General features: G+C 36.7%; 2 protein-coding genes across 3 annotated transcripts; both read left to right on the top strand.

The window, feature by feature from the left end:
• The first annotated feature begins 754 nt into the window (after positions 1-754).
• On the top strand, positions 755-5,266 carry LOC114722155 (uncharacterized). 2 transcript variants are annotated; one of them, XM_028908112.1, is made up of 3 exons: positions 755-1,061; positions 1,896-2,531; positions 4,870-5,266. In XM_028908112.1, exons 2-3 carry the CDS (start codon positions 1,987-1,989, stop codon positions 4,937-4,939), a joined length of 615 nt encoding a protein of 204 aa, XP_028763945.1. In that variant the 5' UTR covers positions 755-1,061; positions 1,896-1,986; the 3' UTR covers positions 4,940-5,266. The 2 variants fall into 2 exon arrangements, with proteins under 2 accessions (XP_028763945.1, XP_028763944.1); XM_028908111.1 differs by having other exon boundaries at positions 756-890.
• A 1,162-nt stretch (positions 5,267-6,428) lies between these two features.
• Positions 6,429-9,645, top strand: LOC114722157 (light-harvesting complex-like protein OHP2, chloroplastic). Its single transcript, XM_028908113.1, has 2 exons — positions 6,429-6,928; positions 9,459-9,645. The coding sequence occupies exons 1-2, from the start codon at positions 6,492-6,494 to the stop codon at positions 9,571-9,573; spliced, it is 552 nt and encodes a 183-aa protein (XP_028763946.1). The 5' UTR covers positions 6,429-6,491; the 3' UTR covers positions 9,574-9,645.
• The last annotated feature ends 3,159 nt before the right edge of the window (positions 9,646-12,804 follow it).

Below are 12,804 nucleotides of genomic sequence, written 5' to 3'. Positions count from 1 at the left end.
ATCATGCCCTGATGATTAAATCTTACTCCCTCCGTTCCTTATTATAAGAGACATTTGATGCTTATGGTATGTTCCTATATATAAGAGACACTTAAAAGTTGTCTCTACTTTTTTGTGTTGATTTCCTATTTTACCCATATTTATTATCTCCAACTCACACTCTCTCTCCCTCCCACTTCTCTTTCTTTTAATATTTTAATTATTCTCTTTCATACTCTCTTTCCTTATTAATGAGGGCATTTTTGGAAAACAAATTATACTTAAAGCACATTAATTGTTCTCAACTAATTTTAACTAATTTTTTGATCAACGTATTTCGGTTATCTGTCTCTTATAATAAGGAACGGAAGGAGTATTAATCTTTAATTAATACGTGCGAAGGGTTCAAACTTTCAAGCCCTTTCTAATAAAAAAAATCGTCTTGAAACATGTCTTTAATTAAAAAAATTTCAAAATCAACCATTCAATTTTTTAAAAATATTTATTTTTCTGGACAAAAATAAAGAAATAATTATTTACGGTATTTTAATTAGATTTTAAATGCATGATCCTTTGTGTGGGTACCTATATATAAAGTATTAGTAATAGTAATTTATACACGAACACGCAAATATGTCTCGTAAAAGAAGAAAGGAATTTGGCCATTAAAAAAATGGGGCCCATCGCTATCATGCGCCTTGGGTCACTATCCCCATCTTCTTTTGCATAATTCGAACCAAAGCCATGCTTAATTTTCCCATTTTATTCCCACTCTCAATTGAATTACTCGCCGATTTTTTATTCCATGTGGCCATCGGAGATTCTCCTCCTTAATCCTTCCGATTCCACGCGCCACCCTTGTTGATCCTACCGCCGGTGACCTTGCTCCGTGATCTCTTCAACACTACTCGGTACTGCCAATTCGGTTCTTCCTTGATCTAGTTTCTCTGCCCCTTTGCCGAGATAGTGAAGGAAACCGATGCTGGAGTGTCCTTCTTTACTGATTTAATTTGATTGAGTATGGAAAGTCAGTTGAGTAAGCCACATGAAAAAAAAGTAGTCAAACTCTAAGTCGTCGTCAGGTCTAAAATCAGCTCATTCAGGGTTTCATTTGTTGGTGCTTTCGTTCATTTTATTTTGCATTAGAAAGTGCTGCAACTCTCCGGCGATTGCTGTTCTTGGTTGTCGCTGGATTTTGCTATTTCAGTAAATGGGGAGGAACGCTGTGTGAGGAACTGCATGTTAACATTTGATTTAGGCCTGGCTGCGGCGAAGTAGAGATCTTTTTCTTCTGCCTTCATTTAAAGCGATCCCACTGTGATATAGTTGATAGATTCGTTTGTCGGTAAATTAACAGGGATTCATCTTTTGCTCCATTGAATGAATAGGAGCTGATTGAGAAATTTTGTTTTCTTTTCTTATTTTTCGTGAGGATACTGTTGCTTAACTTTTATTTATTCTTTTTTTGTTAAATTTTATTGTCAACTTATGTTGTGAATTCCATATCGAAATGTTTAGAAAATCTCCATGAATTGAAGTTTGTCAGGAGTATTGATTCGCCAAGTTGTTATTTAGTTTTTTCAAATCAAGAATTTGTTTGCGAAGTTTGGTTTTGGCACATAAAAAATGTGTTATGACTATTTTGCAGAATTCTGTGCTTTTTTGCGTAGAAAGAAAAAATCACTTCCTTTCTGAGCTCATTACCATGATCTTTTAAGCGACACTTTTAACACGTTTTTGGAAATTAAAGATTTGGATGCCGCCTTTAAATGGCTTCAGATTGGGTGTCGGTCTTGTTTTATGGTCTCCTAAATCTGTATCTATACTGTGAGATATGCCTTCACTGTGAGATGTGCATTTTTTCCCCCTACTAAACTCATTCTATCCTTATACAATACTTTCTTTTTGCTTGAAAGGCTTCAACTCTGGTTTGTTCAAGCAGACAGAGCCACATATAGAAATCTCAAATCTCATGCTGCTTTACTGAACTGCCGATGAGCAGAACTGATGTTATTGGCAGTAGAAGGAGGAGGATTCTTCTCTTCTTCAGCTTCAGGATATAGTAAGGGCCTGACCCTTCTTCTCTTGGGTCAGAGGAGTGAGGATAAACCCATGAGAGTTTCCCCGTGGAACCAGTACCAGTTGGTATACCAAGAATCAGACCCCGAGCTCCAGCTGGCTTCAACAAAGAATCGCATTTCCCGCGGTTGCGCTTCCTTTGCTTGCTTTGGTCGCGCTTCCGCAGGGCTTGAAACACCATCTCCTCTTAAAGTGGGCCCTGCCCAACAGCATGATGTCTCACCAGGGTCCTTGGTTTCTGACAAGGAGCAATCTGTTCATCTTGATAATAGTAATGCTACAAGAAAAATAGCACTTAAAAGTAGCCTAAAAAGGCCACAAGATCATAAGCCAACTCCCATTGAAGCTGCTAATGAACGTGAAGAATCAGGCGGTGAGCGGAGTGATTTTTCTGTTCAAAGAGAGCGCAGGAAAGTGCAGTGGACAGATGCTTGTGGCAATGAGCTCACTGAGATACGAGAGTTTGAACCAAGGTATCGGAGTATTTTGTTTTCCGTAAATGTTTTAGCCAAGAATATTTATATTAATAAATTATCTGTACCAAGTAAGATTTGCTAGTTTACGCTATTTCTAACTTTTCTTTCTTTGTTTAGTCATAAAATGTCGAAAGAAGCATGCTAAAGTTGGCTATTTGAATTACGGTAATTTGACAAATTAATTAAAGGCATGTATTGGATAGTGAAGAAAATATGTATTATGTGTCTAAACCCCTATATTTCATGATCCTGCCTCCTCCTCTGCTTGGATGCGACTATAAGAATGTTGATTTGTGGGTTTGTACTTTTACTGTTCTCCATTTGATTTATTATAGCTTTTAATGATGCTTCCGATGCCACATCTGTTGTTTCTCTCTTAAGCCTGTCTTCTTATTTTTGGTTTCTCCCACTAACGGATAATCTTACTCTTTGCTTGTCAGTGATTACTATTGAATCTAATGATCTTATTGATGCTTGAAATTCTTTATATCTTTGCTTTATGCTCGTGCTTGAACCACCAGAATTTGGATTGAACCATATCATATTGATTCTGAAATTTTGCAATGCCAGTAGCCTTGATAAAGTTCTCGAATCAAGCAATGGACAGAAAGCAAAAGAGAAAAGGGGGGAGATAACTGGTGACGGTAGTAATTGTTCATTTGTAATTTAGGTAGGGAGATCAATTAATATGAGGCGGGCATGATAATTGATCCAACTTCTCTCGTTTGGGCATATTGCTGTTATGATAGGCACTCAAGCTGGGTGGGGAATCTCTAAAAGTTTGATGTTTACACATGAGGACCGCCCTGCTTAAGTAACTTGTCACGCAGTTCATGCTATTCAATGTCAGACTTTAGCATCCCATACCATCCTGGTTCTTATCAAGTTAATAACTAAGGAAAAAAATATCAAAAGAGAAGATGATCCCTCGCTCTTGGGTGGAAGGATTTTAGCTTTGAATGACCGTGGTTTTTGTTCTCAAGTCTTATTTTTGCAATCTCTATTGGATTGGGACATCATTTCATTGATTCTCTCTTGAATATGTTAGGCCTCTTCCTAGTCAAGTGGTCTTAAATGTGGATCGTTTTGGTCAATGGTTAACATTATAGATTTGTTATAGGCTGAGAGTTTAACAAAGCTCTTTTCTTTCATAGTTATCATAAGTTATTCCTTTATATGGGTTCTGTTATTCTGTTATTCGGTTCTTACCTTCCATGTGCTATATTCGTATGGTCCTGTCAAATTAAGGTCCCATAAACACAATCTGTTCTATTGTAGAAGATATATGGTGCTTTTCTATAAGATGCGAACTATCTTAGGATTAATAAAAGTTTAATCACGCAATTTGTGGAATCTGAGTATAAGCTATTCGTTGTTGCATTGTTTATCTACTCGTATATTTTTCCTTTTGGTCATGGCATGGGGCAGAGCAGAAAGCTCTGATTCTTAGTTGGTAGGTTTGGAACTTGAAAGGCTTTGATTTTGTCTTGCAAATTTGGAGTAATTTCTGCGTAGCAAGTTTAGAGATTCTGGAAGGTTTAAGGAAGGAATGTTTAATAGGAAAAGCCTGCCTTGAAGTTTTATATGTCTTTAGTTTGAGATAACTAATGGAATATTTTAGGATAAAATGCTGCTTTTGGTGCATTTAAGGGGCATGATGTTTGTTTTCTTTTTCTTTCCTGGGATTTTTAGATAATTGCTAGTGCTACTGCAACGAGGTTTTTCCGTGATATTACTGGGGAAGGCTTCTTTCTATTGTTGTGGTTTCACCTTGTTGTTTGGTTTTCATTTCTGGCTTTTATAAAGGACGCCTCATCCTTTGCCCTTGTACTCTTATTTCTTTATTTTTCTACATAAAATAGTGGCTTCATCATGTCCTACTCTTGTTGGATATTTTGGGCAAGTTCTATGTCTTCATACATGTGGATATGCTTGGGCACCACATCTTTAGGTTTTTGGTTGATTCAAAACCCCGTACATTCTTTGGCCAAAAAAAAAAAAAGAAAAAACCTGTACCTTCTAAATTTTTCAGCCCCTTTGTTATTTGTTACTTGAATGATCTTTGGGAAGCTTCTATATTGATGTGAATTATAATTAGTTGGATTCTTGGTTTATTAACTCGAAATCTTCTTATGTGCAAAAGGATTTGGGCAGCTTTGCCGCATGCTTCATATTTTTTTTCCACCCACTTGCTATTTCGTTTTGATCTGTACGGTGCCTTTCTCATGTGATTTCGGTAAAAGTCAAACGAGGTGTATGTAATATATTTTTCTAAATTTTTCCAATAACCTATGTGTAGTTGATTACTGAACTAGAAATTGTCATTCATCTGCAGTGAAGTGGATGGATCAGATGATGAATTTGACAATGGGAATGACAGAACTTGTTCGTGTGCCATTATGTAAAATTGAATTTCCACCATAAGACGAGTGGAACTCATTTGCGTGGCGTCCAGGGAATCACTGCTTCTAATAGCATCACTCAGCTTGTAGAGAATGAAGCCACAATTTTACAGGACATCTGAGACGGACATGGTAGAGAGTCCAATAACATGATCTGCCTGAGTGATCGTCTGTGTCGCAGCCTTCAATTTTGTTCCTCTGCTTCTCACCGTCATCATCATCAATCAATTTATTGTATATTTCTTGTGTGATTACATTATCTTTCGATTCATCACATTTATGCCATTTCATGTTCTCATTGTTATATGGATCGACGAAGTTTTAGTCCTATCACCTATGTTCTCATCTTCATCTAGAAGAAAAATTATACAAGCATGAGATTCCATACAAAGTATTTGATAGCAGCTTGGTGATGCTGATAAACAAAGGGGCTTCTGAGTTATGTCCTCTGCTTGAAACCAGGGCTGTGAACGGAAGGGTTGGAAACTGAGAATTATTCCGCTCGTTGCACTGAGTTTAGGGTTCATTTGGTGTCACTGAGTTGCCCGAGTCGTGCGAGTGAAAATCATTTGTGGCAGTGTTCTCTTGGTGGTGTGTTTGATGAAAGGGGGCACCACTCCTCCATCAGGAAAACATGTGTCATTTATCAGACGCTTATGGTCGGGCTCTGGATCCTTAGCTTTTCCGACGCGCCTGTTTATAAAATTATATAAAAAATTTACAATAAATATATACTGTTCTTAATATAAAACCTTGTTTGATTTTTATTTTAGTTCTAAACATAAAATCTCAAACAATTTTATCTCTTATATTTATTTTTTTTTTTTCAAGATAGTCCTTCTAATAATAATAATTCTAACTAATACACTTGATTAATAAAAATATTTTAAAAAAGACAATACCTATTTATTATAAATAATTAATTTAATTTTTTTTCTTAATCTCTTTAAATTAGTCAACTAACTCTTATAGAGGATAATATTTTTTCGGACTATGATATATAAGATGGTTTAATCAAAGTAAAAGCGCAAGATTTTGTGGCCCCTTTCCCAGGTATACCGGCAAGTTCTTGTCCATGTGTTTGAAATTGAGTCCAGTGCAATAAGATATTAAATTTAGGTAAAAAAATTTTTATATAGCGTAAGCTGTAACTATTTTTTTTAAAAAAATGTAACACATGTGAATGTTTTGATTAAAAAAATTAAAAAAAATCAAACTAAACGCACTAATCTCAAGTTATATTACATATGAGCTAAACGACATTGTTGGGTAAGGAAAAAAAATGGTAAACGACATTCATAATTTAGTCGCGGCAAATGGAGGTGGCACCTTCGGCCAGTAAACTAGAGCCACTTTTCCAGCGGAAACTTGGCCATGCCTTGTCCACACAACCTTTCTCTGATGATGATAAGCCCCTTCACTTCCAAATCCACAAATCCAAACAAAACCCGGTTCAAGAGGATTCTCAAAGCATCAAACTATGGGGTTTAAATATTAAAAAAAAAAAAAAACCAGAAAATCTGTGGGAAATTGGGTAGCACCACCGGCGAAGAAAATGTCAGTGGCATCTTCAATCCCATGCATCAAAATCCCATCTTCTTCTTCCTCAACTTCCTCTTCATCTTCTTCTGCATCATCCTATTCCCTTCGATTTTCTACTTCTTCCAAGTATTATACTTTCGCCATCAGGAATTCTCAGACCGAAGGGCCTCTGAGAAGACCAGGGTCTCCTCCTTTGAGGGAACCCCTGAAACCCAACCCTCCATCTCCGCCGTCGCCGTCCCCGTCCCCGTCCCTGTCACCTGTGGCGCCCGCTCCTCCTCAGCAGAATGTGGCTGCTGTTGTTGCGGACGATAAGAATGTTGTTACATTAGAGTTTCAGAGGCAAAAGGCGAAGGAGCTTCAGGACTACTTCAAGCAGAAGAAGCTGGAAGAAGCAGATCAGGGCCCTGCTTTTGGATTCGTGGGGAAAAATGAGATCAACAATGGAAGGTAAAGCTTTGATTTTTTTTTTTGGAGACAATGAATTTCGAGCTTTTCTTTATGTTGGTACAACTGCTTGAATGATGAGCTGTTCGTCAGAATATGGATGGATTTAAAGCGGAACGAATTTCTATAGTGGCTGAGGAGGTTTTATGGGATACTTGCTTAAATATTCGTCGCCTTATTTTCTTTTCTCTCCGATAAGAATTTGCTTGGTTGATATATGTCCCAAGCAGTAGCAGCCTTGGACTTGATTAGCTGAATTTCTAGTCTAAGATTAGGAGCAGGAAATGTAGATGACCATGAATATGACTCAGAAGCTAAATCTTTGTGAAACTTTCTGGTGTTCTAGTCACGGTCATGCCTGGTTTATAGCGAGGTCTGTTTTATTCCCGCTTGCCATTCCTTTCCTACATTGTTATTGATTGGATATGTTTTATAGATGTACGATTATTTTATGCTTTTCATTCCTTTCATTCTTGTTTTATTGTGATAAACTTTGATTCTGTAAAATTTATTACGAGACTATCAACTTTTTCGCTTCATTTTCTTCCTCTAAAACAATTGTAGAAGTCACTGAAAGCTATTCTCCAAGACTATTTAAAGTTTTCTAGCCTACTTTTAGAATTTCAGTTTGTCACCACTTTGTAACATTGGTTAAATCCAATTTAGTGGAATTTCAATTGGACATCAGATACAAAAATATAGATAGGAAACGTTAGAACAAATTATAGCAGCCAAATGGAGGGTAACCGTGTAGAAAACTGAATCTAACTATTAAGCTTTTTGCTTTTGGGTGGCTGTCTAAAGGGGCAGATGAGCTACTGTATTCTTTTAGCATTTTCAAGTTTTCTCCTCGTGCAGTAGGGAAACACGTTGTAAGCTTTGCTTCCTTGCAAAGTTGGGCTAACTTGTTTGATTCTTCCCGGGCTAGCATTGCTCCAACTCTTAAGTGTTAATGACGTTATCAAACTTCCTCTCACCTCAACTTTTCAAGAGAGGGAGAGTGAGATGACTTGGTTTACTCTCAAAGGGACTGATTCGCTGACCACTTTTAAGCACTTCATAGAACGACAATGGGAATTTCACTACAATTAGATTTTATGACTAAGGTCAGTCTTAAGCTTGGCACGTGCTTACACTAATCTTACATGTGTTTCTTGTCAAAGTGTGATTTTCAAAGGACATCTACGGAAATCTTATATTTATTGCCTGGGAGATGGACTTGTTGAGTATTGTCAAGCGGAAGCGCGCCAATTTCTTTATCTGCTTGACCACACTTAGTGGAGGCATCTGCACTTAGTTTTTGCCTCTTTCTGGATGAAGCATCCATTGCTAATTATGGCAAACTTAAGAAATGACACTCATTATCAATTATAACTAGCTTAGAGGAAGTTCCTGCTTATGGTATGATTCGCATGATGCTTTTCTCCTTGACCAGTGGAAGCGTCTCTTCTTGATCAGCGGGGACACGTTCTCCTGGTCAATGGAGGCACCTCCTCTTAATTAGTCTAGACACCTCAATAATGAGCTGGAAGCTTTGCTTCTTATAAGAGAGCTGTCTTTCTTCTTCAATAATTAATTTATAATTAAATTGTTGTGGCTTTTTATTTGATTAAATAGATATAAACTAATCAATACAAAACTAGAATTTTATATGCGTACGTCCTTATCCTTAAAGCTTTCTTCAACCACAGTGAGGAATACTCTTCAAGGTAGACCTTACCTAATTCATGAATAAATGATAGGCTGACTTAATATTCATTCGATGGTCATTGCAGTTAGTGAAAATGATAGGCTGACTTATTTTATATGCGTACGTCCTTATCCTTAAAGCTTTCTTCAACCACAGTGAGGAAATACTCTTCAAGGTAGACCTTACCTAATTCATGAATAAATGATAGGCTGACTTAATATTCATTCGATGGTCATTGCAGTTAGTGAAAATGAACATTGAGTGAAGTAATCTGAAAATAGCGTCGACATGTGGGAAAATATGGGTGTAGGATCAAGTGAACAGTTAAGATTGATTTGACTGCATCATCCACATTCAGCCATATTGATTTTTGTCGATCCAAATCCTAAGGTCTCGTGGTGTTGTCACAAGCGTGGAGGGTTCAATACTGTTTGGACACTAACGGAGACCAAGCTGGTAACAATGATGTATGGTCTCACTTTTAAGTGGGTTGGTTTTCTTATTTTAATAATGAGCTTTTTGAGGGAGAGCCCTTTGCCTACTTAGATGCTCGTGAGACACGGGCATGGCTTCCTTTTTAATTTTGAAGTGGCCTTGCTCCATAGGATGCAATTGTTTAGACAGTCATTAGATGGTCGCAACTGGTTAGTTGTATGCATCGTTCTGGCGTGCACACGCAAAACTGAAGAAACATCTCCCACCCTCCTTGTGCTTAATATCATCTACTCTTTTGATACGATGCTTCTTATACATTCATGTGTTTCTGTTGGGTATCCTTTCATCCTTTGGTATTCATGTGACTTGTTTAATTTGGCCTGTGTATTTGGAATTTGGTTGATGCAGATGGGCCATGTTCGGTTTTGCCGTTGGGATGCTAACAGAGTATGCAACAGGTTCGGACTTTGTTGATCAAGTAAAGATCCTTCTTTCGAATTTTGGGATCGTAGATTTGGAATGAACAATTTTAATGTTTAATGTTGTTGATAGTTTCGACCTTTATTCGTAATATATTTCTGTGGTTTGTTACTCCCATTTATTTATAGCAACCCAGTTGCCTGGAATGATAACATTGAGGATTTCCTTCTTTCATTTTGCTTACTCTACTCCGTACCCGTAGACAGAGATGTATACGGCATTTGGTGAGCAGAGCAGATATTCTCTGTTCATGCATTCGACCAAATTATGACACAAAAAAATGTGACTGTGGTAAAGTCTACCTTCCATAATTATATTTATTTATTCTTCAAACCTTTTCCCAAGACAGAACTATAGAGGTTTAGATCTGGTCTTCGATATTTTGCAGTTTTTATCCAAGATATAAACTGATATGTTATGAAGAATACGAACTCTTGTTTGCCATGCCCGAAAGATGTTTTCTTATTATAAATGTTTTGAACTAGTTGAAAAATTGAAGGAAAATCGCAAAAAAAAAAAAAAAAACATGGAAAAGATTACACACGGACTGGTTCACAAAAATTGTTGTCAAAACTTATATTATTATTGTTAAAATCCATATTAATATTGTTATGGGTTTTAATTTGTAATTTTTTTAACTTCATGGTCTTGTTTTGTGATTTTCCCAAATTATAAGGCTTTTTAATTAAAAAAACATAATATTTAATTTGTTAATAAACGTGATAATATTACTTAAACAATGGAGCCATGACAAGTTAAAATATGTAACTTGCCAAACAAGTTTTATTAGGCTAGTTAATATACTACTATCTTAATATAAGAGTTAGAAATTTAATTTAGTCCTAAATATAAGATTTTAATTTATTTTGTTTTATATTTATTCATATATATATTTTTTAAAATAACCTCTATGATAATTGCATATGTTAAGGTTTACATCAAAGAATAGTTCTAATGAACATAATTAATAAGAGTATTTTTAGAAAGATAATATATATTTATTATAAATAATTAATTTAAGTAATTTTTTAAATATTTATAAATTAGTTCTCTAATTATTATATTAAGAATTGAAGATAGTCTTATTTATAGCGAAAACGAGTCCTATGTAAACTTGAAATAAGTCATGTTGTATTATATTATCTTCAACCCTTAATATAAGACCTCGTTTAATTTTTATTTTGATCCTAAATATAAGACCCTAGTCTACTTTGTCTCTCATATTTATTCATTTTTTTAAAGTAATTCTTCTAATAATGGTAGTTTTAACCAATACACTTGATTAACAAGAATATTTTAGGAAAGACAACACATATTTATTATAATATAATTATAATTAACTTATTTTAATCTATTTAAATTATTCAACCATAATTAGGATAAGAGGTAGTATTTTTTTACCTGACTACTATTGATAAATATTATTCGTGTTACCATATTCGGAATTGAGAAACAACACGCATCATCTCAATTTTTGGGTGAAAAAAGGCATCTGATTATAACGATAATTTAAAAGCCAGAAGCCTTTGTCAGAGACGATCACGTGTGCTCCACGTGTCGATACCGTACGGAAAGCCGACATTGTTTACTTTCTGTTTACTCTGGCTCTGTCTGTTCATGTTCAATTGTCCGTGTTGTTTTCCCGCCCCGAAAGTTCGCGCCTTTCAATTTCCCAAAAACTGTACACACTCACGTTTTCAACGGAGCAATCGAAGAAAAGAAGCGCTCACCACAAATTCGGGAAAAAGGTCACACAGTACTTGTTTACTCACAGCAAGATTCCAAAAGTGCCGGCCATGAGCGGCCTCCAGAATCCGACACATTCTTCTCCTATCCTTTTCGTTCTCTCTCTCTCACATCCCAGCAATAGCCCTTCAGCTTCTTGGCGTCTGCTTCCGTCTTCTTTTCTATCACTGTTACTCGGGGCATGTCACTTCCTGTACACATCGTTACAAATGGGATCATACTGATGCTGAGATCGGCACCCTAGAGAGTTATGGGCTGCGTTCAGGCTAAGCCATCGGGGGGTTCGGAAGCTAAGGGCCTAGAGAGGCTGAAACTAGAGAATGGGTATGTTGGAAATGGGGATTTCGCGCTGCTCATCGACGATCGATGGGCCAGATATATGGCGAATGTGAAGATATTGGTAGGTGCACCAGCGCGAAATCAGAAAGCATCGGCTTGGGTCTGGTATTGGGAACGAAGAAAGGGAAGGTAGCAGCAACCGCTGGATGGGAGAGGGGAAGAGAAATGCTGTGCATGATGGTGAGAAAATACCAAGGAAATCTTTTGACGATGAGATGGTTGACGGGTGGCCCAGATGGTTAGTTGATAATGTTCCTCGAGAAGTTTTGGCTGGCTTGGTTCCCCGAGTGCTGAGTCATACGTAATGCTTGACAAGGTCTTTGTTTGGGTTTTGTCATGTTCCGGATTAGATAAAGCTGAATGATGAAGGGTTATGCAAATGATGTAGCATTCTTTACACATCCAACGTTATTGCTCCTACATCTTAACTAAGTACTAGCCTATTACTATGCCGCATCATTTTTGGGATTCTTTGGAGCATTCTTTCAAATGTGGCGTCATTTTGGGTACTAGTTAGATTTTGGCTGCTTGAATCATTAAGAGTCTTGAAGTCATCAATGTTGAGTTGGATCAAAAATTTGATTGAAGAGGATTTCTATTTATATTTTACCGATTGAGTGAGAGTAGATATACTGAAAACAATTAATGTGATTAAAAAGTTCGAGCATGGGTTGTGATTTGTAGGTTCATGGTTTTCACGTCATCGCTGACGATGGTAGAAAGCACGTTAATTGACTGGGCCCATGTGTAAAATTTTCTGTTTTTCAGGTAGGACAAGGAACCTACAGCAATGTTTATAAAGCACGAGATCGGGCCACGAGGGGAACTTGTGGCCCTTAAGAAGGTTCGCTTTGATAATCCCAGCCGGAGAGCATAATTTATGATGGCAAGGGAAATTGCGATACTACAGATATGGATCATCCTAATGTCATAAAACTTAAAGGATTGGCTACATCAAGAATGCATATAGTATTTATCTGTTTTTTGATTTCATGCAATCAGACTTGGCTAGAATAATATCTCGTCCTGAAGAACGACTCACTGACCCACGTTAATTAAAATTTCTCATTGGCGCCTTTTTGACAATTTTAGCATTTCCCTAATTTACATAATAATCTGGAAAAATTGATGTAGGTCAAGTGCTATATGCATCAATTGCTTTCAGGTCTGCAGCATTGCCACGACAGGG

This window comes from Neltuma alba, unplaced genomic scaffold (assembly GCF_004799145.2).
Source record: "Neltuma alba isolate B1F8T4 unplaced genomic scaffold, ASM479914v2 tig00012083_pilon, whole genome shotgun sequence".
Taxonomy (NCBI): domain Eukaryota; kingdom Viridiplantae; phylum Streptophyta; class Magnoliopsida; order Fabales; family Fabaceae; genus Neltuma; species Neltuma alba.
This window is presented reverse-complemented; position numbering and strand designations above follow the sequence as displayed.